This window comes from Dendrobium catenatum, unplaced genomic scaffold (assembly GCF_001605985.2).
Source record: "Dendrobium catenatum unplaced genomic scaffold, ASM160598v2 fragScaff_scaffold_133, whole genome shotgun sequence".
Taxonomy (NCBI): domain Eukaryota; kingdom Viridiplantae; phylum Streptophyta; class Magnoliopsida; order Asparagales; family Orchidaceae; genus Dendrobium; species Dendrobium catenatum.
This window is the reverse complement of record NW_021318595.1, coordinates 7,342,649-7,370,573: the sequence shown is the minus strand read 5'-3', so window position 1 is coordinate 7,370,573 and position 27,925 is coordinate 7,342,649. Positions and strand designations below refer to the sequence as shown.

The 27,925-nt window shown below is 34.2% G+C and overlaps 1 protein-coding gene across 5 annotated transcripts; it reads right to left on the bottom strand.

Annotated features, from left to right (window-relative positions):
* Nucleotides 1-1,922: 1,922 nt before the first annotated feature.
* LOC110096928 (homeobox-DDT domain protein RLT2) lies at nucleotides 1,923-26,592 on the bottom strand. 5 transcript variants are annotated; one of them, XM_020823081.2, is made up of 20 exons: nucleotides 26,047-26,591; nucleotides 25,483-25,968; nucleotides 20,638-20,717; nucleotides 18,255-18,354; nucleotides 18,073-18,162; nucleotides 17,868-17,974; nucleotides 17,676-17,756; nucleotides 17,438-17,593; nucleotides 16,811-17,030; nucleotides 16,326-16,426; nucleotides 15,872-15,958; nucleotides 9,584-9,736; nucleotides 9,337-9,483; nucleotides 8,996-9,205; nucleotides 8,233-8,919; nucleotides 7,675-8,139; nucleotides 4,954-5,553; nucleotides 4,768-4,872; nucleotides 3,681-3,932; nucleotides 1,923-2,994 (listed from the first exon to the last, which is right to left on the bottom strand). In XM_020823081.2, the coding sequence occupies exons 1-20, from the start codon at nucleotides 26,171-26,173 to the stop codon at nucleotides 2,380-2,382; spliced, it is 4,869 nt and encodes a 1,622-aa protein (XP_020678740.1). In that variant the 5' UTR covers nucleotides 26,174-26,591; the 3' UTR covers nucleotides 1,923-2,379. The 5 variants fall into 5 exon arrangements, with proteins under 5 accessions (XP_020678740.1, XP_020678743.1, XP_020678741.1 ...); XM_020823084.2 differs by having other exon boundaries at nucleotides 17,504-17,593; XM_020823082.2 differs by having other exon boundaries at nucleotides 17,868-17,971; nucleotides 26,047-26,590.
* Between the last annotated feature and the right edge of the window lie 1,333 nt (nucleotides 26,593-27,925).

Here is a 27,925-nt window from a genome sequence, read left to right as displayed (position 1 = left end):
ATATCATCGTGTATTAAAAAATGTTCCATCAATACTTAAGACTAGGTAAAATGCATTTTTAAAGTCTTGAACATAAATATCCTAAGAGGAGTAAACATATTCAATATATCATTCACTATCAAGTTGAAAATCAACAATTATTTTTAAATTTTCCGAGTATAGCATAACTTGATAAGACTATAATTTCTTAAATTTTTCATACATAGCATAACTAGATTATAATTTCTCAAGGAATGCCTTGATGGGATAAATTATTATTATTATAATCTTCTACATATTGTCATAGTTTGCTTATGACATCACCAAAATTTCTTATATGATAAATTATTATAAAGAACATGATCAAAGTAGTCCATCAACTATTTGTGAAAGATCAAAATAATTTACAACTCTTTTAAGGGTTAATTTGATCTAATAACTCCTTAAATGAGAATATTTTTTATACTAACATCAAATTTTGATATTAATGATGTCAAGGACTAAAAATACCTATTTTTAAAGAGTTTGAGAGACCAAATCGATCCATCAACATAATTTAGGATTATTTTAACCACTCACAAAGAATAGAGACCATTTTAATCATTTTCTCAATTATTATAATAGTCCTCACTTCCCATATAATAATATGATTATCTTTAGTTTCAAATTATAATCATATAGGTTAAAGTTCTCCTAAATTATGAAAAACAAGTCAAATTTAGCTCTAACATCTAAAATAACATATTTAAGACTGCCAAATTTGAAGATCAAATGCCCCATAAATCTTTTTCTAAATATAATTAGATATACCATACATCTCTACATTATTTTCTCACATTGAATCCCTATTTCTTCACTTTGAATAAAAAGTTCAAACTCTTATTTAAGTCTTCTTTACTTCAAAAAAAATGCCCAAACATTACTTGAAATGAGGACAAAATGATGCCGAATATCAACTATTAAATTAAAGATATTTTCAAGCGCAAACTCGAAATGTGGATTAATTCTTTAGTGGTGACGTCAAACACCGTCCGAAAATCAACCAAAATGTGCTACGTCACCCATTCGCTTGGTACCGCTACTCGATACTGCTTGGCACCGCTGATATGGCGCATTCTTATTAGTCTTCAGATGACATTCTGCGTCCGGCCTCCGAACATAACAATTTCTCTTAAATATGGGAGTTGTGTGTTCCACCAAAAAGATGCATCATCACTAACTTAAAATTAAATATTTTTTCTCAATCTATATAAAAAAACATATCCATACCAACAAAAAGAATAATTTAACCTCAACATAAAGTTATGAAGAAACTCATCACTAAAATTCTTAAATCTTCATTCCATCTTTTTCAAAAAATTATTGCAATCAACCTTGTTTGTTCCCACTGTTGAATGTGCAATAATCTGATAATGGTTTAGGCTTTGTTTGGGACGGCTTTTTTAAAGCAACTTTCTAATTTAAAAAATATAATTTTTATACTAAAAAGCTATTTTAAGAAATAATAAGAAAGCAGCCCCTAACGAAGTCTTTACATCACTATTTATGCTCCCATGAAAAAACCAACTATCGGAAAAAAAAAAAAAAGCAAAGCAAAATCAAGAGCAAATAAACAAATAAAAGCTGCATTGAATCAAATGACTTTGAACGATCAAATCATTAACAACCCTACCTAGTACCTTTGCTAATATGACAAGTTGTAATATAACATATTTTGGAAAGAAAAAAAACTAATTTGCTCCAAATTATTTTTCAAGCTGAGATAAGATCATGTTAAGAAAGCTGAGGCTCAAAACATACCATATATCTGATCAAGCTCATGCAATGACCCAGTCAGATCTTAGCCTGTTTAAATGAAACAGATACAAATCAAAGTATAAAGGGTCAATCAGAAACTGGACCATATCAAGTTCACAACTCAATTGTAATGCGAGCACAAAACATTGAATAATTAGTGTGTTCTTCTGTCCATTGCTAATGTGTCAAGAGAATAGAATTGTCAACCTTTACAAAAACCAGTTCAAGACAGTATAAGTTAAATTTCATATACAAATCATTATACTCCTAAATGATTCATTTCATGTAAGTGGTGGCCCTGGCAAAAAAAAAATGGCTTTACCACACTAATCTGGTTTCTCTGTTAATCCCTATGAAGACCACCGGTAGCCTCAATCGCTAAACAATCATAGAAATCAATTACAATTACTGGAGTTCTCAATAACTATTCTAAGTTATTAAATCATCAGAGGCATATTTTCTTACTTCTAATAACATTCTGGGTGTAAGGTTGTAGAAAATAACTAACAGGTTTCTGCTAGTTATCCGAAGATGAGGAACTTCACTCTGAAGCTGCAAGTTTTAAAATAATTTCGGAATCATGATCTCTGTACTAAGAACTATCTATTTTGTGTTCACAGAAGAGGAGTTTTCCTCTCCATCTGCACTTTTAGTAGAAAAGGCAATCTCCCAACGGCTATTTTTCACATCCCAGCGATCCTCCAGCTGCTCTAATACAATTTTTGAATTTCTACCTTCACTCTCTTGTTCGTCTAAGTAACCTTCGAAATAAGAATTCACAGTTTCCTGCCAACGATGGCATTCATTACTCTCCACTGCCTCTCCACCACCAAACTCATCTTTATGTGCACTTTCTTCATCTTCATCATCCATGACTCCAGCTTTAGAATATATATTTGCAGATTCTGCATTCGTTTTGTAGGACCATGTTGCAGGAATTTTAACTCCTTGCAAGCTATCTGAGGATTCAAAGTTGATTTCAACTTCATCGCTGTTTCCACTGGAACTGAAATCCTCCAAGTCTGAGTTATCTTCACCATGAATTATATTTTGCATATTAGTGCAGCTTCTTTGCCCTCCTCCATCATAACCGGGTTCCTGATGCAAGCAGTTCTCCACAGTATGAAACCCCTGACCTCCGTTTTGGTCATCAGTGTTATCAGAGATGGCTGATTCCACCTGATGAGCAGGCTCCACAACAGTAGAGCGTGGAAGAACCTGCAGTAAAAATAGAAAGTTGTACTTTCATGTTCTCTCAGAAATATGAATAGGATTTAAGTTGAGATGGCTTCCTAAATTTATGAAAGTAATACGAACACTTCTAAACCAAACTAAGTAGCAAATAGGATTCCACTAAAAATATGGTATTTTCCAACAAAATGGCACAAGATATGTCAGAAGCTTCGAGAGAAAGAGTTTAGAGTATTTCATTCATGAAAGTATCCGCGTAATTGCTTGCAAAAGAAGGTTGTCCCAGTTGTATTTTAACCACCAAAAATTGGCATATAACAAAGAGAAATGTAACTACCAAATAGTAAATTCACATTGGCTGCAAACAAATCTTCCTAGAAGCCTGATAGAAAAGGAGGACTACCAAAGATAAATTGACGTACAGCCGTACAGGCCTTGCAGATTCTGCTCTTAATGAAACATAACACAACCATGCGTTTCTAAAACTACCATCATCCTAGCACTCTTAGTTTTTCAATCAAAAATAGACATAAAGCTACCAACTTCACAGCATAATTATCCATGACAGCCAAAAAGGTTCATTACATCAACTCCAGGTTTTTTCCTACTTCAGAAGGTATTTCTATGCCAGTAACTGTTTGGCTGACATGTTATTGCTCTAGAAAAAAAAAGAAACACTCTAAATAAAATAAACATAGAAAAAAAGAACTTACAAGGAACTCTCCAGCTTCCGTGCCTTCTAAAGGTTCTCGTCCATGTTGCAGCATATAAGGAATGGAGCAATCAAGATCCAAAAGTCTCAATGCTACCGCAGAAGTTGTCTCAGGAATCCATGGGATTAGTCGAACCGCTTCAGTAGATGTATTACCAAGGAAATCGGTTTCAGAGCTTAGCAGTTCATTAGTTGTAACGAAATCTGGGCACAAACAGTCTGGCTTAATTGCATTCTCTAAGATAGTGAGGCTCTGAAAGTATAAAAAGAGAAAACGTCAAGCCAATCCACCGTTCTATCACGGTGACAATGCATATACAAAGAAAGCCACTAAGTACAATATATGTAGATGATAAACAATTTCTACTCTGAACTCGCATGAAAAATGCCCACAAGTAGATGAACTGCCATTCATCAGAGTTCATCTTATGCTAGATACAGTACGTTTATAAAACTGTTAAAATCACAGTTCAAATAGTAAGAAGAGTTCCTCTTACTTTAGTTTATACAAAAAATAAATAAATCTTATGGACTAATATAATTTACATTTTACTTAAAACTTGTTGTAAACCCAATTGCACAATAGGGCAGATCTTAGTTTAAAAAAGGTATGATATTAAGATCTAGTTGAACAAGAAAACAAGAGGGTCTTACGTAAGCAACAGCAAAACTAATAAGAGATAAAACATCCAAAATGTTAATTTAGGCTTCATTTGGACGGCTTTCTTACTGTTTCTTAAAGCGGCTTTTTAATACAAAAATTTTAATTTTTATACTAGAAACTTTAAGAAGCGGGAAAAAAGCCGTCCCAAACAAAGCCTTAGTCTGACATGCCACCTCAATGGAAGTACCAATTTGATCAAAATTAAAAAAAAAAAATCTACAAATCTCCAGGAATGTGCTTCCATAGTAGCATTGCTGCTATAACTGTACTTTAAAATATAAATTTTATGATGACTATCAGGAGCCATATCAAGAAGATAGCTCTTCTTGTCGGCATTTGTACAGAACATAACACTATCACAGTAATTAAATTTACAATTTTAGATATGAACGTACAGCTAACATGCATTTATAAAAAGGCAAACCTGGAAAATCTCCCTCGCAGATGATGAAAGCTTCAACTTGATACCCCATGATTTGCGATAGCTATCATCCCAGAGGGGGTGAAACGCTTCCATTGGAATTGAAGCCTTTATAAATGCATGTAAAAAGATATTTTTTAGTTAGCACCTTGATTAACTAGAGAACGGTCAGCACAATATACTCCTTACCTCAATAATTGCTAACTGTGCTTTCAGCAGCTGGATACTGATGGGAATAAAGGGAATTGATATTTGTAGTTTGAAATCTGCCTCACAACGACCAACATGTTCAGAGAAATCCTCATAACCATTCATAGGGATGCCAAAAGTCAGGTGGCAACTCGCACAATGCCTTTCATCAGCCAAGTAAGGCTGGTAACAGATATGGCAAGTTTCAAGTAGCTGAAGGCATCTTTTGGTTCCATATCTCATTGCACATAGTAAGCGAGGATTAAAGCACTCCTCCCACATCCATTTCATAAAGTTTAGGTACTTCTTTGAAGCAGAACTCTCCTCATTGCTGACAAGATCAATCTTTAGTGATGCTGAACTTTGTATGGTGTCATACGCAGGAAGAACTGAAATGCTACTAATATTATGATTAGCAGTGCAAGAATCAGGAGCAAGAGTCGTTTGCAGAGTATCAGTTGTAGATTCCGCATAAAATTCTCTGCTTTTGCGCCTTTTGGTAGTATCTTTGAACATTATCTCAACTCGTTTCAACATAAAACACAAATGTGATTCTCGGATCCCATGGGTGTCCAGCACAGCTAGAAGAGCATCAAATGCCTACACACACTTAAGTTATTGGGACATAAATTAACCTAGAATCACAAATTACTAAGAATTACATAACATGCATATGACATGCAGGAGATATGCGCAGAAAAATATTATTAACTGGAAAACATCCAAATATTGCTACAAGTGCAAATAAAAAGTCCGCCACAAATCAAAAAGGCAAGAGGTCAGAGTGCATATATGGCTAGACAAGTACATTGAACTTTTAAAAGGCAGAAAACCCTACCTACCGACTCCCTGATCTAAAACTAACAATTTAAAAGTGAATATTCAAAGCACAAAAAATATGGAGTTTGAAAGGGAGATTGATGGGTACAGCATTGCCCCTAAATAGCCACGGCTACTTATCATATTCAAAATCCATGAACTCCTAGAAATCTTAATTTGCATCAAACTATCTATTAGCTCCTGACTCACCTTCTAATTAAAAAGCTAACTAGAAGACAAAAAACGAATGAAGAATTTCCTTAATTTTTAGTCAAGGATTCATACTTTCAAACAAATTAGGAGGGTTTTTTGCCACGTTTATTTAATAAAACAAAGATTATTTGTTCGTTTCAGTTGCATTACGTGTTAGAAGTAAAACTATGAAAGAAAGGAAGCATGATGTAGAATAGGTGTAGCTGGGGCCAATTACTAGATCTTTGGCCAGGGTAAATAATATCTAAACAATTACTTTTTTGTGTTGGGATTTTATTTGAACTTATTTAAAGTTAGTTTTGATGTAATTTGAGTGAAAATACTAAGTTAAATGTGAGCTACAAGTCAACTGTCATATCACCATTGTCATTTTATATTGTGAAGTCATCAAAGCCTAGATCAAAGCAAGCATGTCACCTTGTTTTTATGGATCCAAGTGTGATGTTTCATTTTACAATACCAGCATTCAACAGGGTTAATAGTCCTTTAATTTTCAAATGGAGTTATAAAGTCTGAAGATAGTTCTAAGATATAATGATTATAGTTTTACCAACCTTAGATTTCCTAGTGTTCTTTTGAATTCATCTCTTGCATAATATTGTTAAATATGAGAAAATTTATAATGAGAGAGTATTATTGATGATTTGATTTAAGAAAAATAGTTCTCTTCCTTCAAAAAGGTTTGGTGACTAATCCTTGATCCTTGGTTAGTTGTCTTGGATTTTCCTTGTATTTGGCTAGACGTGCATCTTTATTTTATTCAAATATTTTAATTGTTTCTACTTGTGATTTTCTCCTCTACATCCCACTTGAATGTTCTAGTTCGTTCAAAAAACTTTCGTGGCTAATCCCCGATCCTTGGTTTGGTGTCTTGGATCTCCCTCTCTTTAGTGAGGTGTGTATCTTTATTTTATTCTAGTATTTTAATTGCTTCTGTTGTCATTTTGCCCTTGAGTGTTCAAGACCTTTCTAAATTTCCACACTCTCATTCGAAGTTCTCTCCAACATAAGTAAGCTCTACAAAATCTGTCTCAATCCAACCATTTTCCCGTTGTTCAACTCTACACACTAAAACTTCCTAACAACAATCCTAATCAACTATTGCAATCTTTTCGCAAAATCTAAAACTATCCATAAAACACCTACATGTATCATATTTCCCTAAATATTCCCATCATAAAGTCTACACAAAAATCAGCAATCTGAAATCCCCTTTGTAGGTTTCAAACACCTTCGGAAGCAAACTTCCCAAAGACTCATAAGCCACAAATCACTTCCATCAGGTTACACTCCACACTCTGACATCAAATAAAATTACTCACCTCAATATACCACTACAAAGTCCACCATACATCTTGCATCAAAGCATCAACAAGATTAAATGCAATGCTATATCTAAGAGAATCACAGTTTTGGAGAAAAATGCAGGAAGACAACTACAGAGCACTTAAGTTTCTAAACTTCCATAATATGTCTGCAAAGATACAAAATTAAGTATTTGAATGATAAAAGTCCTATATTATAATGACAACCACAAAATAGTGGTAATAGCTTGAACAGCAATACCGAGAACAAACTAGCAACTAAACACTTGAAAGCTGCAGGTGGTGTATCAAAGGTATAATTGAGTATTCCACAATTAATATATATAGCGTCAATCTTCAAATGTCTAGAATGAGAAATGAATACCTCGTCAGAATCAATAACCCTCCAAAACCCATCTTTAGACTCAAAAAAGATTCTTCCAGAGCCTGGATCATTCCGAGATGAAGATGTTGAAAACTGCCAATATCTATTGTGCCTACGATCTAGACCCAACGGTAAAAATCTGAATGGATGTAGCATTTCTGCAGTCCGGTCAATGTACAACTCTAATTGTGATAAATCCGATGCTGGGGCATGTTCAAGCGGCTCGGGTAGAATACAGCTTGAATTGGAGGAAAATTGCTGCCCCAATTCCTTTTTCTGACTTGAGACATCGTTAAGAGTACTATAACGACATAAATCAGGAGCCTGCTTATTAAAAGATTTTGGATTTGCATGAACACAAGTACTATCGTCCATAATACCATATACTTCTTCATGCAGCTTTCTGTCCAATCGCATCTTTGCCAACATCATCTTTTTAGAGGCCTGTGCTTCTTTCAAGCGTTCCTGTAATATAGTTCTTCAGAAATAGCAATAGAAATGATGCAAACAGAAAAACTAAAAAATCCATAACTCAATAAAATAGGGGAAAATTCATACCTCAATAAAAATATGGAACGAGTTTCCCTCAACAACCACACCAACTAAAGCAACTAGCACTTTGAGACGCTCTTCGGTGCTTAAAGAAGAATACTCTCCTTCAATCAATTCTTGAACCCATGATTCAGAAAATTGCTCACTGTTCTTTACATCTCCACTAGCACTGCTAACCTCATGAATGGATTCAAAGAATTCATCATTCTGCATGCTTAAAAAATTTTCATCTTCCGCACTTTCAAGAAACAACAAAGAAACTCCATCCACATTTTCGAACCCAGTTTCATTTATCAGTCCAGGCTCATCAGGATGTAAATATTGAGTTGATTTATTCAAGGAAGTTGATACTTTAGTACTATTTAAGTCACACGAGCTTTCGCTGGTAAATTTACCGCCTAAAGGGTGTTCATCAAAACTGTCCCCAAAGTCTTCATCTCTATCAGCAAGACCTAGATCCTCAAAATTTCGGTCAGATAATTTTACTGCAAAATGCGAAGTCCCGTACAACTGTATGCTTTTAGTAGCACCATTTAATATCTTCTCAACAATGGAAGGATCTTTCCCAAAACAAGGCTTCACACGATATGTGATTGAACCAACTCTTTCAAAAAGCTCAGCATCTTTTGCTAGAATACTGTTAATAGATGTATGTGCCGACTCTATTGTTGTAAGGTCGTATAATCTATGTTCCTGAAATAAGTTCAAAGATTCAACAAACATGCCATGATAAAAAGATATCCAGTGGTTTACTTTGAAGAGGATTTACCTTAATGTAGTCTGCAACCTCAACTGGTGTCAGTCCTTCACTTCCAATGAGTAAAAGAGTATGAAATACGGCAAACTCCAAAGTTCCAGTAGTTAATTGATAACTACTGTCACAGGAAGAGCTCTTATCTTTTTGTTGCACAAGAGCAGAATTACTTCCACCAACATTTTTATCTAAACTTGCAACCCGATCACCAGCATTCACACCGTTCTACAAAGATGGAAAAAAGTGTCATATTGCCGTGAATAAGGCTACAATAAAAACTAGCTTCGACATGTCCCATGACACTTGTACTGTGCAAAAACATAAGCATAGATGCATTGAGAAATTTAACAGAATACCTTGTCGCCATGGCAGCATGCATAGCCTGCCTTCTTCAATTTAGTCCCAAATCCAGCTGACAGAGCAAACTGGCGTAATATTTCAGGCCATGTTAAGAAATTTAATTTGCTCTTCCAGAAGTGTATATCAAAACCCCATTCCTGGGCCTGGCGCAAGGAAACATGAATACAGTATGTAAGATTTCATACCGAAGCTGTGAGGGCACTATTTTAAAAATCATGTAAAAGTTGTTTTCGAGTAACAGACCCCATCAACAATGTTCAAAAACGTAATCCCAAATTTATCAGAATTATCTTCAATACCGCATGGTATGTAGGCACGAGCATTTTTGACATCATCAAGATCTCTAATAATGTATTTCAGCAGGGCAACATGTATCTCTCCCAACAATCTCGAATCCTGCATGAAAATAAGATACAGACATTTTAAATGAAATTTCTGAAACTGTAGTGGCTTGTATTGGATAATTTGAGCATAAGGGATGTTTGGCTTATGAGCTAGATGTAATAGATGTTAGGATTTCACAGGAAATCACAAAAAATAGATTTTATAAGGATTGCAACATCATTTAAAATGAGGTATACCAACTATAACCATGAACAATGGAGTAAAAAACAAACATAAAAAATGGTGCAAACAAAATCTTGAATAGTAGGGTCTAGGATGGCGGATCATTGCACACACAATCTTTTGCGCAGAGTATTATGTGCATTAAAATGTATCATTAACATGAAGTGAAGGCTAAGAACTTTAGGAACAATTCATCAAGACATGTATGACCAAGCCATCTTAGGTGCAACCAATATATGTCCAAAAGTAAAGAGAACTCAAATATTAAAATGGAAGGTATTTCCAACAATTCTATATAAGTTTAAATGTTCAGACATGGCAACCTACAGAAGTATGCGTATTTCATGTATTATTAAAGAAGAATAATATGCATGTGAAAGGAGAGAAGCAATCCAAAAAGTTCAACAAGAATTAACACTATAGGATCCAACAATCATGTACTTTCATGTGCAAGGACACACGATAACAGTACTCGTAAAAAGAGTAATTAGAACCATGATTCATGGTGTATGGCAGCTACAAACTAAACCAAATGTCATAAACCCAACATGGCCCACCAAATGCCATAGCTTAGTAATGAAGCACCCTTTCTGAAGATTCAAATATGGATTGATAAAGGTATTATTGTAACAACTTGAAAATTATTAAAATAAATTTAAAATGAGAATCTGAATTTCTGTATGAATTGGATCACGCAACGTTGTGTCTGTGGGCACTGCGATGTTGTGCTTTAGAGAGCAGAGGCCCTAGAAATTATAGCCACGATATTGAAGATTATATTGTACAATAATTATGGATTTAGCATGCAGCACAGCAGCGCTGGCTTCCTTGGGTGCCATGCACTGAAACGAGTTTTTAAATATATTAAAATGTCATTTGCTACATTCCCTCACTCACCCGTGGTTTGTCGTGGAAGGAAAGAAGAGAATGAGAAAAAGGAAGGAGAGAGGAAAGAGAAAGCATCATTTTTAGCTGTCGGTTTGCTTCACCATTTTTACATAAATATCTCATATCATTGTAGGTGACTCTTATCATATTTCTGTTTTAAAAAATTTTGATTTCAACTATTAAATTTAATCCAAAAATAATTTTATTGCATTTTCTCTAGATTTAGTGAACTTCCACAGCGTAATATTTTATATGTTATAGCATTGATTATTCTGAAAATTTTGATTAGTTGATTTTGAAATTTCACCGAGTAAAATGAAACTTATTGTATTTTGTACGATTTGAATAAGCATAGTCATTTTGACATTTTAATTTGATTTAACTGTTAATATAAGCACTGTGAATAAATGTTGGCATGTGGTTAAGTAATAGTTGGCCGCTATTACTTTTATTATATCGGAATAATAGTATGTGCGAAGATAAATAAAGGCTAGTTATTTATTGCATTGGCTGAAGACTCGCTGACTTGTACAAGATGTTGGGCTGACAAACTTTCCTTTAATTAGGTTTGATGCTATCATCTACCGATTTACATGATTCATTAATTGGGAGTTATAAGGAGATGGTTATTGTGCCGACGGACAAAAAGTGACGACTGGGTTACTGAGCCAATGGTTACTGATTTATTGGAAATACACTGCGCAAGCTAGAGTTCACTGTATTGGTTTACTATTACTATACCGTTTCATTGTTACGGCTACGTATGTTACTGTTATTGATTCACTACCACTATTACTGCTATTGATTTACTGTTTACTAACTTATTGTTATTAAGTATGTGATTACTACTACTGAGCATGTAATATAAGATACCGATTTGATACTAATATAGAATAATTGAATAGCATGTGTATACAAATTTGATAGTATTGCACTGCTACTGATTATGATAGTCTTCATAGAGGCTTCAATTTTATTGATTTATATGATTTATTTATTGATTTGATAACACTACTACGACGTATGATTAAAAAGAATGATTGTTTATTGCTTTATTGATTTGAAATTCGTAATGGTTAACTAGTTTAAAGATTTTACTATTTTCGTACTGCACTATTTTGCTAGCCTTCGTGATTTACCGGTTCACAAATTTTATCATATATTATGTGTTTTATTATTTCTGTACATATTCATGATCATATTAATTGTTGCTATTATTAATTGAATGATTACATGTATACTAATTTTTTATCATTCTTTGAGTTTAGTTGTAAGATTTTAGTTACATGTAGGGCTTATTAGTTCATTATATGTAATTTAAATGAATTCAAGTCGAAGAAGAGGATTGGGAGTGTGAGACTGATTAGTCACAGGATTCCTCAAATTTTACTATTATTTTGTACTCATGAGTGAAAAGATGAGTTTATGTATTTGTATTTCTCATGGGTACTATATATAATTTTTTGGACCAATGAATACAAATTTATATTTCTCATGGGTACTATATGTATTTGTATTTCTCATGGGTACTATATATAATTTTTTGGACCAATGAATACAAATTTATATTGATGTTTTAATCAATAGATTTATTTCCATTGATACTTATATTATTGAAAAGAAATTGGATAGATCTATGTATTATTATAAATGATAAATAATACAATTCTTTCGAATTGAGATTCTAGGTGTCACAATTGTAATGGTTATTAAAGAAAACACGCCTTGCGTAATATATATATATATATATATATATATATTGTGTAGGGAGGCTACAAACTAAGCCAAAAGACATAACCCAACATGGCCCACTAAATGGCATAGCTCAGTAATGAACCACTCTTTCTGAAGATTCAAATTTGGATTGATAGAGGTACTACAATGGTTATTGAAGAAATCACACCTTGCCGATATATATATATATATCAATTCTTAGGAAGAATGTTAACCCCTTCTTTAAATTTAAGAGTTCACTTTTCATAAGATAGGCTAAACTTGATTTAACAATATCTCCCCTAATGTTCAAACCAAAGTTTACTTAAATCTGGAACCAAAATTTCAATGTGTGATGTCCCCCATTATTAGTTATCCTTTTAGCTCATGGGAGAGCACTCTCAATTGAAAATGGCCACTAAAACTCAATTTTAGCCCCATAATTAATTACCCCAATTTTTTATTCAAAATTATAGCTTATTAATCTATTTGTGAATTGCTTGCAAGGCTGGGGTCCAAATATGGGACTTAAGACTCAGATATCAGAACCAACCCAAAAGTAGATCTTAGGAACTTACCCTAAAGGCAAGATAGCTCATATGATTAATTTTTGTTCAACAAGCTAAATAGTGGTGTCAGCTCTTTTAATTTGATCAAAATGGGGTCGATGGTCATTCTGAACTTTAATTAGTATTTTCATCAATTACTTGATTTGTTTGAAAGACTCCTAGGTTCGAACTTATGAGCTTATATGTTGTTGTCTTGAACTTGGGATGACCCTTAAGTATGAGTTTTACAACCTTGCATCATGAGAGACTCACCCTGTCAACTAGGAGATAAGAAGATGGAACTTTTGATCATATGTAAATCTTGCATGGTTAAAATTTTTTAGATAATCCTATAAAGAACAAGCTAATTTGCCTTCAATGCAATAGAAAGAAGTTGAAATGTTGTTTATAATTTCATTGCAACATTATAATGATTTAATGTGGGCAGCTTGAGAAAATAATTTGATTAATGGACATATCCTATAGTGGTTAACCATAATAATGATCAACTAAAATAAATTGATTGAGGAACATATCATATAATGGTTATCCATAGTGATGCTCAACTTAGTGGGATTTAGTAATTACTTCTTTTTTCTTTATTTATGGATATATGGTCTACTTCTTTTGAAGGATTGATTTAGTTAAATCCTTCATTTTCAGAATGGGTGTTTGGTTGTAGGCTCAACGATAACCCACAAGTGTTCCTTCCCTAATCGTGGGGGCCATGGAAAGCATGCAAGATACATTCCCGAAAAACCATGGGAATTTTTTAGCAACCCAACATTGTCCATACTCCATACCAATAGAATAAACAAAGTGTGCACGCGACCAAGGGAATTGCGTCGTTATAAAAGGTTTGGGATATGATGCAATAGGGATTTTGGGGACAATCGTGCAAGTTATGTGTAATACTAGAGGATATGGACATAGACGGAGCTATAATGGGGGGCCTAATGGCACGAGCCCCCAATGCCCCCTCAAGAAAGCCAAAAACAATTAAAAATAATTGCTTCAAGTTTTTCCCTGATGTACCAGAGACCCACTGGCCCATCAAAAAATGCCTAAAACAACTTATAACATTGCTTTAAGTTACAATCAAAATGGCACCTCATAATCCTTTGTTTCCTTTACAAAGGAGCTCTCATCTGTTTTGCAATAGACGAAAATTGTTGATATAGAACTTATTGTTTTATACTTAACTTAAATTATCAAAAAAATATTATAAAAGTATTCCTAATTTCTTGTCTTGATCATTATGAAGATATTTTCAAATAATTATTAAAATAAGGAACTTTATGATAAACTTTTTATATATGATATAATTTTCATAAGAGTTATATTAGAAAAAACTAAAATTTATATCACTTAAAATCATAAATATATATATATATATATAAAGAAAATTATATGTATTTTATAAATTTCTTTTTTTAATAAAACTAATACCGAAGTGTTTAAAGTGAAATAAGATAATCGTATATTTATGTCTAATACAACTAATAAAATGTATAATTTAATAATTTTGAATATAAATATTGATATTTTTTGAAGATTAAATATTATTTCACTATTAACTACTAAATGAAAAGGCAAAAAAAAATCACTCAGAAAATATTAAGAGTATTTTAAAAATTATTAAATTGTGCCCCCCTAATAATTTTTTTTGGCTGAGGATAATGACAAGTCATAATCAAGAGAAATCCACATGAGAGGTCGTGTGAGTTCATGATTATGATTAAAAGAAGGCTTCAATATAAGCATAGAGTGTGGAATAAATCATTATAGAGAAGATGTGAGAGAAGATCTCATGCAAAGGAAACCAATGTCAAAGGTGAGACATGGGCATGTAAGTCTAGAGGAAGATGGGGCAAGTTATTGGAGAAGGAGATGACACTGGTTATTTTGTGCAACAAAGTAGAGTCAGATATGGGGCGCTTTGAGCTAGGAAAAAACAAAATCAAATGATCAAGGCGAGTGGACATCAAGAGAAATGAGTCTAGGTAAAGTTGGGCATGCGAGAGTAAAACCAAAGCATGTGTTGTGCAAGGTTTTAACCAGAAAGAGAGCAAGTGAGTGACTCACATCGCGGTGATTATGTGTTGGCTTTCAATCTTTCTGATGTTTTGGATTATATCGCTGACAGGGTGAGGCAAGCTAGGCATGGGTGCAAGTATTTTTATTCTTCTTTTATAATCTCATTTTCTTTTGTTTTATGCAATTAATAGCATTATTGCTTTTCGTGGTGTACACTTCAAAAGAAAAAGAGATATGAAACCTCTAGTAAGTTTTCTTCCTTTTAAGGGTATTCCAAGTATTAAGAGTGTAGAACAAAAGAAAAGTATTTATATGGAGCATTTAAAATACCCCAAAATGCCCATTTCTAACTAATTTGGAATTCATCCAAATCAAGTAAATTCCAATTGCAGGAAAAAAAGATCTGCCCACGATATAGTCGCACCCACCCAAGGCTTCTAACCACCTTGTTGCCCATCATCACCATCGTTGCCCACCAATATTACGATCACCCACCTCCACAACCATCGTTGGCCCACCACCACTTGTTGCCATCCGTGATCACAACTTGAACTTCCATTATTGCATTTGAAATGAATCAAACAAACACAAATATTTTTCCAGGCATTTGATTTGCTTCCAATAAAATAACATTTGCATTTCTAAAATATATATATTTCAATTACTCTATATTTCTAAATATATGTATTTTAAAAACATCCACCTAAATAGCCCATTAATATAAAAAAATCATGTTTTGTTTTAAAAAAAACTTGACTCATAAAAATAATCCACTCACTTGATCATGTAAAGCTTGTGCAAACTCTTCAAGGGTGAAAGGCCAAAGTCCAAAGTCACCAGCAAAAGTAACTAAGAACTTCCAAACCTGAAACTCCATACAAACAAAAATTAGAAAATGATTTTTTGTAAAATTCTTAGGCGCATGTAGATCACCAGAAAAGGACTAAGTATAAAAAAGATGATAAGTAATTGTAAGGTTCACTGACAAAGAAATAAGCTTCAACAATGGAGCTTACAAGTTTAGGAAATAAACATATTACATTTTCATAAAATGTTTTGAAGCTTACACTAAAATAGCAAATTGTTTTCATATGATTTATGCATAATTTATTAAAGCGATTCATTGCCTAAAAAAAATTCCGCTTGCTAATTGGCGGAAAAAGATAATAGCACCAAAAGCAAAATGTATAACTTGTATAAAATTTAAAAATAATTATCACTGAAATCAATACCATGAGCAGGTTTCCAACATTCTCATCAGAATCTGTCCACGGCGGAACAGCAAAAGGCCTCTTCATTAAGACTGATTCGGGAGGAAATGCACCTAACATATCTGAAGCACATGCATAAAATATATCAGAAACTTGAAGTATAAATTTGAAAGAAATAAACTAATAAAGCAACAAATAGTATTAAAAAAGTGAATGATTCATAAATTAGAATAAACAAAAGTATCACATATCACAACAGGTCCATAAGTACTTACTGAATGGACCTATCAATAATGTTAGAACATAAAAATTAGGAACTGGTTTATACATATTTCTATAATAGGACAAATAAATACTTATGACAGGTTAGTACAATTGAAATTATTCAAGAAATCATTTCAAGCTTCTTGGCATTGATATCACTTTATTTGACATAATACCACATAAACAACAAAATGCAATCTGTTACAAGACAGCTCAACACAACACAAAACAAAAAAATGTACCTTGGAAAGAATGAAGCGTATCCAAAGTATCATTGTCAAGTAAATTAATGGATGGTAAGCCTTTACTTGACGCAGCTAGCTTCATCAATTCAAGTTGTTCATCCTCTATAAGTTGCATGTTCCCTTGGATATTTCCATGAGCTATAAATGTTTTATTAACAGCTTCCTCCATGGCAGTTGTCCCCAATTGCAGTTCTTCTTGTTGCCTCACCTTCTCTTCCTAAATACAATAAGAGATTTATGTACATAATTGATCTGCCACTAAAATATGTGCTAAGGGGTTGTTTGATTCAATGTTATATAGATGACAGTGTTATCAAAATAGCAATTAAAGATGTTTGGTTTGCTACTATCTTCAACACAGTAATATGAACGTTAATAGTCTCAATTGTCATAGGTGAAAGACACGACTCACGAGAAAAGAAAGGCTAGAACCATCATTGATTCTTCAAGATAGTTTTGCATTATTAACCAAGATAAGCCTTGAAAATATTTAGTACTGTTAAAAACAATATTATCTCAATAATAGTACTACCTAAATAATACCACTATATTAAAAACTACTATATCACTAAAATTAAATTAAGAACCCTCTAAATGAATTTCTGCTATCAAATTATATCTTACTTCCATGTTTACTTTATTCAGTGCCTTTTTGTAGCAGACAGGTTGATCAACATACTGCAAAGTCACCTCATTAGATCGTCTTTCAAGAATAACAGCTTCTCCATTGTGCCTTTCATGATCATACATCTCTTTGTCAATCAGTGCCTGCACCTCACTCTAGCAAAAAAACCTTTAATGATTTAGTCTTCTATATAAAGGAAGTAAATGATAGATGTATATTTAGTACAAATATAATCACCTTTCTTTTAATACATTGTTTCTCACATGCTACCAACCTATCCAAGACTTCAACTTTGTCTGTTGTTTGAGTCTCTTTACTCTGTGTAGTAAATGTTGCAAGCACATAATGGATATAAAAAAGCATAAGCTGGTTGCAAGCACATAATGGATATAAAAGAGCATGAGTTGTTTAAGTGAACCACATATATACCTTGTGTAGCCTCTCCATTTGAGAAGTAACATCATTGGTCAGCGTATCAGTCAATACAAATTTATCCACAATATCATTGACTGGGTAAATGGTAAATTGAGCATCTGCTGCAAAATGTGTAGTGATGTAGATAACTACCATAAACTGTTGAAATCAGAAGAAGCCACCTCTCTTGTTGAGTCAAAGGCTGCTAGAGATATCTGACCTTGAAGAGAATGGCTTGGATGCATTTCTTTTTTTTGAGGATGCTGCTTCCCAGAAGAAAAACATGGCAACTTACTACCAAGATTATGAACTGAAAATTCATGAAGATGGGAATTAATAATGATTCTATCTATCCTTGACAAATGTCTAACTTCATTGAAAGGGATGCCAATATTCCTAGACCTGAATCAAGATTAACTGAAGAACCAACTTCATCAATTGGCATTCTCCAAATTGGGTTTTGCATACAGCTAGAATCTGTTCGTTGGAATACAGATGACACCTGCAATAAATAAATTACAAATTTAGAAAATAAAAAATAATCATCAACAGCAGCATTCGCCACATCCCAATTATTTAAAATTTAGCTTTATGAATACTCATATTTTATTTGATACATAAGGAGTTAAACACATTCTTCACAAATCATTTTCAATAGATTCTATCGAGCTTACCTTAGGTCTATCCATTCTCATTTTGAATTGTATTATTTGTTTGTCATCAGAAGCATCGCTTCAATCAAAAATTCGAGCAAAGTTTATCTGATTTAATTTGATAGTTTATTTTATTTTATTTTATTTTGTAATTGTCAATTTCTATTTATGGAGCATGCAGGAGATGAATAGATAATAAGAAGAACATGCGCTCTCTATTAGATTTTTTCCTAGTATTAGATTGGTTTGTATGATTTTATTTGCTTAAGAAAAATGGCGCTTATGCATGAATCCTGCTTTTCAGACTTAGAATTCCGTTCTCCTTAAGGTAGATTGATTTTTAGTTAACCAAATTTCCCCCGATGCATGTATCATGGTTTATTTAGATCAAGGTCTACTTCCTGTGAGCGCAAGCTCTCATAGTTATCATCCTACTTTGTAGGAGAGAACACTCAATTAAGGATGAATCACTTTAGTATAACTTAGAAATTTTAAGTTCGTCTCATTTGTGGGAGATGGAGGTAGACCCGATTAAGATCCCATGGTTTCGTCATCTCGAGAATACTGTAAATCTCGATCAACCAACGTTAACAAACCATTAGTTGTAGCGTCCAGGGACTCTAATTAGCAGTCATAGGTTGCCTCCTCTCAGGGATCCCGAATAGGCTGCGGTGGTTAGAGATTGATTTTGATTTTTTATTTAAGTTTGGGGCTTATGGCTTCTTTTAGGAATTGTATGTTATGTTGGTTTAGGATAGGGCTTGCGGCTTTCCTTGGATGTTGCCCGATAATTTGGTTTAGTTTGGGGCTTATGGCTCCCCTTGGAAGTTGCCCGGGAGTTTAGTTTAGGATGGAGCTTACAGCTCCACTTAGGAGTTGCCAGTAGATTGATTTAGGTCAGGGCTTACGACTCCATTTAGAAGTTGCACGTTTGTTTAGTTTGGTTCAAGGCTTGCAACTCCACTTAGGAGTTGCCCGTTATGTTGGTTTAGAATAGAGTTTATAAGTTCCTTAGAAGTTGTCAGGTAATTTGGTTTAGTTTGGGGCTTACGGCTTCCCTTGGAAGTTGTCCGAGGGTTTAGTTTAGGATGAGACTAACGACTCCACTTAGGAGTTGCCCGTATGTTTGATTTAGGTCGGGGCTTACCGCTCCACTTAGCAGTTGCCCGTATGTTTGATTAAGATCGGGGCTTACGACTCCACTTACGGGTTGCACATATTTTTTATTTATGATGGGGCTTATGGCTCCATTTAGGAGTTGCCCGAAAATTTGGTTTAGTTTGGGGCTACGTCTTTGTTTAGAAGTTGTCCGGTAATTTGATTTTGAGAACTGTTACTTCATTTAGAAGTTTCCCAAACATTAGATATTTGGATAAGTCTTATGGCTTTTACTGAAATTGATGCTCAACGCCAGCAATTTCTACACCCATAACTTGACAGCTCATCTTTGTCTGACATCTTTTTAACATTGACGACCAACACCCTCTCAACATCAATGACAAGTGTCTGATACTTAGTTACTTACTGCATAACATCTATGCCCGACTCTCAACAGCATTATCGTCTCCTCTCTCGATGCCTGATACACGGCATCGAAGCCCGACTCTCGATACCCCAATATTAATTATTTTAACCTTAAATGTCTTATTATTTCTAAATTATTTTAATATTATACTTATTCATTTTTTATACATTTTTTTTAAAATATAAAAATAATACCAAGTATGTGTAATGTATTTCTTCATAATGCAAAAAATTAAGCTCCACAACTAACTAACTTTTAGACTACACATTAGTACTAACACGGTTTAAAATTAAATCTATTTCGTTAATTTTGACAAAATGTATGTGACTAGTTCTTGACCAAACATTGGCCCTCAACCTTTCTTATTCCAGCTTAGAATCCGAAATGGAAGGTTTTTTTAAGAGAAATTTGAGGCATTCAAGTCCAATGTATACTAAAAACCCAATAAGACTTTTTTTTTTTTGTCTTATGTCTGATGCAGTAAATAAAAAAACATATCACTGACATTGTATGGAGTACTAAATGAACACAAGAAGCATGAAACAGCTAACCTAATTACCCATAAAGATCAAGAACAAGAAAAACAAGTGGCTAATTAAATAAGTACCTTACTGGATCCCGCATTCTGTTTCAAAATAGATTTGCCTTTTGGAGCTCGAGTTGGCTGTTTTAGCTTCCTCACCGTTTCTGCTTGAGAAAGAGTTTAACACAGCCAAGATTACTACTCATTTAAGGCTGTGAATGGCAATTCAAATTGACCAGCTACAGGATAAGTAATGGTTTGGCTGGAAAGAGTACAAAAGTGAAATCTTCAAAGAGCTTGTAAAATCATACAGCAGCATAGCATCTCAATGCTTTTCTAATATAACTATTTCATGGTAGGTTCCACGAAAGAAATTAAAACAAAACAAAAAAAGGCATAAAGAATATGCTATGAATATATTCGTGACTCACAGTGAGTTGCTTATAGTTAGGTCAGATTCAACGTATTATGGATGGTATTTTACTTAAGTTGTAATTCAAGGCGTTTCAGTTCAAACTACAAAATACAGAAGCATGCATGTTGCTCATACATTAGCGAAACTATTCTCTGTTAACAATTTAAGAAACAGAAAAAGCACAGCAGTGGAGATACTAAAGAACATCTTGGAAGCTAAATGAGTTAGCTTTTGATGTAGAACGGGAGGGGGGTGTCATGTGAACTTTTAAATTTCAAATTAATTGGAGAAGGGAGGGATGGGTTTAGCCAAAGAAAGAGGAGAGAGGGAGAATTGTCCACATTCGATGTATGAGTCCACATACATTGAATAGGGGGAATTAAATTCAAATCCAATCATTTAATTTAAATTTGCACTAATTGAGGAGAATTTCCTAAAATAGGTGTAGGATATTTATGAAAATTTTAAAATTCAAATTCATTTGAATATGAATTATGAAATCTTTCCAAATAAGATAGGGCTAAATTAGGAAGATGATAATGGGGTAATCGAATGATTCTTTAATTAGAATCTTAAATTAGGAAAGGGATTAAAGACCTTTCAAAATTTAAACTTCAAAATGAAGAGATGGGAGTTAATTGGGGAGCAATAAAGGAGAAAGAAATTAATTGAATGGAGGGAGAAAGAGGGAGGGGGCCGGCGGCTTCAAAGAGAGGAGGGTTAGGAAAATGTTTAATGAGGTTTCCTAAATAAGGCTAATTAAATTAGGAGGAATTGATGACTCACATTTCCCTTAATTTAAATTTGAATTTTGAATCGAATGGTTTAAAACTTTCCAAATATAGATCATGTCAAATTAGGAAAGATTTCAAATATGAATTTGAAATCATAATTTGAATTTTTTCGCTCCCAATCTTCATAACCTAACTTTGGGAAGTGGCAAAGGCAAGGACCACTTTGGATTCAAGGGGCCGACGGCTAGGGTTTTGAGAAACCCAAAGGTGGTGGTTTGTAGTGGAGATGGGGAGGAGATTGGCGGTTGGAAGAATGAGAGGGTGGTAGCCGACAGTTGAAAAAAAAAAGTGGGTGGGTGGCCGGTGGTGGGGAAGAGGATGGGAGGTAGAATGCCAGCGACTAGGGGAAGATTTAGCTGGCGATTAAAGGAGGAGGTGGGGTATTAGAGAAATAAAATAAACCGTGTGCCCGGACACTTCCTACGGCTGATGGGTGATGTATTGCCCTTCACCAAGGAACTTTAAGCCACGAGCCCGGACTCATCCTGCGGCTGGTGGAAACTATGATTCCCTCTCATAGGGATCTCACTTAAGTCCTCCCAAGGAACAAAAGTGCAAAACAAAATTTTTTATTAAAACTCCATCCTACCATTACACAAGCAAGGGCCTCTATATGTAGGCCTAAAAAATAAAAGAAACTAAAATAAGACGATCATACCCCAAGGGCTTACATAAGATTAGGCCCTTAAGGGTAAAAACGAAAAATGCATAATTAAAATAAACATTACAAATAGAAATTTAAGATAACGTAGGATGATCATGGTCGTCGATCTTCAGCTCCTCAGATAGGCATGGATGGTTGGATGTCTGCCTCATTCTCCCAGGGTGGAAAAAAGCTCGACTCAGTCGAGCCCGCATCCCGGGTAACCATGCTCTAATACCAAACTTATATAGAACGGGAGGGGGGTGTCATGTGAACTTTTAAATTTCAAATTAATTGGAGAAGGGAGGGATGGGGGTCGGCCAAAGAGATAGGGAGAGGGAGAATTGTCCACATTCAATGTATGTGTCCACATACATTGAATAGGGAGAATTAAATTCAAATCCAATCATTTAATTCATATTTGCACTAATTGAGGGGAATTTCTTAAAATAGGTGTAGGATATTTAGGAAAGATTTAAAATTCAAATTCATTTGAATATGAATTACGAAATCTTTCCAAATAAGATAGAGCTAAATTAGGAAGATGATAATGGGGTAATTAAATGATTCTTTGATTAAAATCTTAAATTAGGAAAAGGATTAAAGACCTTTCAAAATTTAAACTTCAAAATAAAGAGATGGGAGTTATAATTGGGGAGCAATAAGGGGAAAGAAATTAGTTGAATGGAGGGAGAGAGGAAGGGGGTCAGCAGCTTCAAAGAGGAGGGTTAGGGGAAGGTTTAATGGGGTTTCCTGAATAAGGCTAATTAAATTAGGAGGAATTGATTACTCCAATTTCCTCTAAATTTAAATTTGAAATTTAAATCGAATGGTTTAAAACATTTCAAATAAAGATCATGCTAAATTAGGAAAGATTTCAAATTTGAATTTGAAATAAGAATTTGAATTATTTTCCCTCTCAATCTTCATAACCTAACTTTGGGAAGTAGCAAAGGAAAGGACCACTTTGGATTCAAGGCGTCGACGGCTAGGGTTTTCGGAAACCCAAAGGTGGCAGTTTGTGGTGGACATGGAGAGGAGACCAGCAGTTGGAAGAAGGGGAGGGTGGTGGCCAACGGTTGAAAAGAAAAGGGGGTGAGCGGCCGGTGGTGGGGAAGAGGATGGGAGGTAGAATGCCGACGGCTAGGGGAAGATTTAGCCGGCGGTTAAAGGAGGAGGTGGGGGATTAGAGAAATAAAATAAGCCGTGAGCCCGGACACTTCATGCGGCTGACGGATGATGTGTTGCCCTTCACCAAGGGACTTCAAGCCACGCGCCCGAACCTATCCTGCGGCTGGTGGAAACTACGATTCCCTCCCATAGGAATCTCATCTAAGTCCACCCAAGGAATAAAATTGCATAACAAAATTTTTATTAAAACTACATCATACCATTACACTAACAAGGGCCTCTATATATAGGCCTCAGAAATAAAATAAACTAAAATAAGATGATTATGCCCCTAGGGCTTACATAAGATTAGACCATTAAGGGTAATAATGAAAAATGCATAATTAAAATAAAAATTACAAATAAAAATTTAAGATAATGTAAGACGATCACGTGCGTCGATCTCAGCTCCCCTCGGATAGGCATGGACGGTTTGATGTCCGCATCAGCTTTACTAAAAATGCCCAGAAGAAGTTCCCAATTATTAAAAAATAAATAAATCGGCACCCTATTATCTTTAAAGGATTGAATGTAGACCAATAATCCCTACAGCTGGCCTCCAACCATCCCGCTAAGGCTGATGATGAGGAGTCATTCACGCCAATATCTAACATCTACAATTCATGCCACATTTTTGGGGAAAAAAATATTTGATGGAAGCGCAGCTTATTGAGTAGAAAATAACGATCAAAGATGAAAATCAATCAACAATAATTTCAAAAGTAGAGAATCTTTATAGTCGAGTGATGCTTTTAATAAATCAAGTGAAAAGAACTTAGCAAAACGTAAGTAGAATTATGTCAGAATAACACATTGATCAACTCCATAATGCATGTTAGTGCATATAATTAAGTTTAGTATGGATTAATATATGGATCTAGCAATCTATATAAGTATGCATTCTTGTATATGTACAAGTTTGATTGTGTAGAGTGAAATGGCAATGAATTGTGCATATGAACATCTCTAAGTGCGTGGGTGGAAGCAAGTGCGTCTGTATGCATCATGTATGTTATTGCTTTTGTGCATGTATGTTATTGCTTTTGTACATGTGTGTATTTTTTATGATCCTATCTATATTAAGTCAAACAAGCATAGATTCAGTATGCATATGGTTAAAGTCTTACTCAAGAAAAATGATAAAAGATAAATAAAACCTAAGCCTTATAACAACCTATTTGAAGCACTACTTTCAATAAAGCCCATCCATTCCTTCCTTCCCCCAAGCTACGTTACTTCCATCCAATCAAATTGTAAAATAAAGCAGCAAATTTATTCTGCTAGTGCCTAGTATTTTCAAAAACAACCTCAAAAACAATCGATCACGCAAAGAATAAATCAAACTGCTAACTTTTCAACTATTTCTATATGAACTTCTAAATAAAAAATAATACTTAATCTACAGTTCAAAATTCAACATTAAGGACCAGAAAGCCATACATACTATAGACACCACATATGGGTAAATATGTGTTGACTTAAAAGTCAAAACTAAAAGAGGCAACCCTAATGAAAGTATTCAAATTCAAGACAACACAGTGCTTGGCATTTTTTGTATAATAATCATGAGTTAAGGCTTCGTTTGAGACGGCTTTTTTAATGCTTCTTAAAGCAGCTTTGTAGTACAAAAATTAAAATATTTGTACTAGAAAGCTGCTTTAAGAAGCAGTAAGAAATCCATCCCAAACGAAGCCTAAATTAACTAGATCTTAAGTGGGCATATGCCACCAATGGCATGATGTCCAAAGATGGCCTTAACATAATATATTCCATATAACACAATGCTCCAAACCACAATAAGATGCATTTCAACATATGATTGATAATTCTCCGCAGAAATAGAAAAGCCCAATTACCATAAAAGTTCAGTCAAAAAATGCCTGGGAATTGCAGAAAATATTAAATACCATTGCCACCACACAATGGGGATCCAAATGCACCAGGCGGCAGAGGATCAAAATTTACTCCAACAAGTGGACCATCCTCTCTTAGCCTTCCTCCCAACTTCCTCTCCATAAAAGTCAGCACCAAAGGATCCAATGCCTCATGTGATGGCTGCTGTTGTGACATCATATGCTGCAATTGAGTCTTCTTTTTGAGCTGTGGAGCTGCCGGCTTTGGTCGGGTAAGCTTACTACACACTTCTCTAATCGATGATTCGTTTGTGTCGGAATCCATGAAATGGCAAGCAGCTAACACAAATCCGCTTCCACCGCCATTAGGGCTAGAGTGAAGTGGGAGTGGACTGAACTCCTCCTTTTTAGGCTCCCTGGGCAAATGGGCCTGTTTCCCCTGAAACCTCTTGTTCGCAAACCACATTGATATCTCCCGGGATGATAGTTCTGTCTTCTGGGCCAGCTCCTGCCTCATCTGCTCCGACAACCTCGACGAAACTGTTCGCATCAAAATAAATTTATAGTAACCAAATCTGGAACTTTGACTAAAGGGTAGTAAGTAAAGAATCCACAAACCAGTATAAGCCTTCTCAAGAACATCTATTTGAGAGGGAGTCTTCATCTTCCTCTTTGCTTGCTGCTTAGGAACACCATCTACGGCAACACGAGGCGATCCACCGCCTCCTCCTTCCCCAAACTCCATTCTATAACAAGAACCCTGTTGCAAAGTTAGGGTTCACGATACAAAACGAACAGGAAGATGAAAGGTAAGTATTTCTCCTCGCACGGAAGCCCACTATCTCGACCCTCTCTTCTCAAATGCAAGGATCTGCTGAGAGATTCAAGGGAGGAGATTTCCATCGGACAAAAACCAGAGAAGGGCGAATAGCGGCGGGACCAGAGACGAGAACAGTTTGGTGGAAGAACAGGGAAAGTAAAGCTGAAACCGTAAAAACCGGAAGAAATAAAGGGAGCAGCTCAGAAGTCGAAAGAGAGGTTTGACAGCTATAAGTGACGAAGAAAACAAAAGAAAAGATTTTGGAAGTGTTCTGAGGGTAATCAGGACAACAACTGGAGAAAAACGGTAGGGCTTTCCCCTGCATTCTTTTATTAAGGTTTTTCACTTTTTCTCGATCTCGTTGGAAAAAAAATAAAAATAAAAATTTAAGGATGCAGGATCCTCCTGCTACAAGCTAAAAAGTTAGGGGTGTCAATTTTTGATACGATCCGAATTTGATCCGAAAAAATTCTGGTTAGGGTCAACCCGGAGCCAAAACGGATCGGGTTCGAGTTCAACAAATCAACCCATTTTAAAAATCGGATCGGGTTCGGGCTGTCCCAACAACCCGAAAATGACCCGAAATTGCCACGAAAACTCCTATTTGACTCGGAAATCCGAGATTAACCCGTTTTTGACTTGATTTTGACCTGAAAATAAACGATTGACTCGATTTTTGACCCAAAAACTAGCAATTTTAGGTCAACTATGGGTCACTCGTGTCGGGACGGGTTGACTCGAGTTCGGGTTGACCCGAACCCAACCCGTTGACCCGAATTGACACCCCTATAAAAAGTGTGCAAACGGATCTCCCAGTTTTCGGGGACGGACTGCCGTTATCGTTCCCCACATTTTTTAAAAAAATTTACATGAATATTATTAAATTTTATTTATTTATAAATGTATATTTTAAATTATATTTATATATATAATATAATATTTATTGCATTTTAGAAGAATTAGTATTCATAACTTTTTCATATTATTCACATAAAATAAATATAAGTACTATGGTATAGAAATTCAATTATACATAAATCCTATAAAAAAATCTTAGAACTTATTTTTAATTGGATTAATAGATAATAAATTTAAATTTGAATTATTTTATAATTATAAGTTAAATAAAAAAATATTATTATATTATATTAAAGATGTAACAACCTCACTTTAATATAATGCACATATAATAATGTATTTAAATTCATTAAAATAAGAAAAATAATATTATAATAATCGGATAAGATTATTTTTTAGATAAAATTTAAGATTATATACATTTTTTTTCTTAAAAATAATCAGTCATTTTAATTCATATTTAGAATATTTTTTGTAAGGATATTAATGATTTAATTTAGAGCACATTGGCTCAATTTTCAAATTAGAAAGATAAATTAATACATTGAATGATTAAAATTAATTTTAAATTGATATTAACTTTAATTAATATTCTAACATTTCGCATTCAATTTATAAATTATAACATTTAAAATCCAGTCATTAAATTAAATAATATTTAACTAGATTGATTTTATAGTAATCAATTTTATATTTAAATAACTAATAAAAAAGAACATACATGGATTATATTAGATATATTATATAAATTTTCAAAATCATTTTTCAATTATGCACTTCACATATGTTTGGCTTTGAAGATGGAACAATTATTAGGTC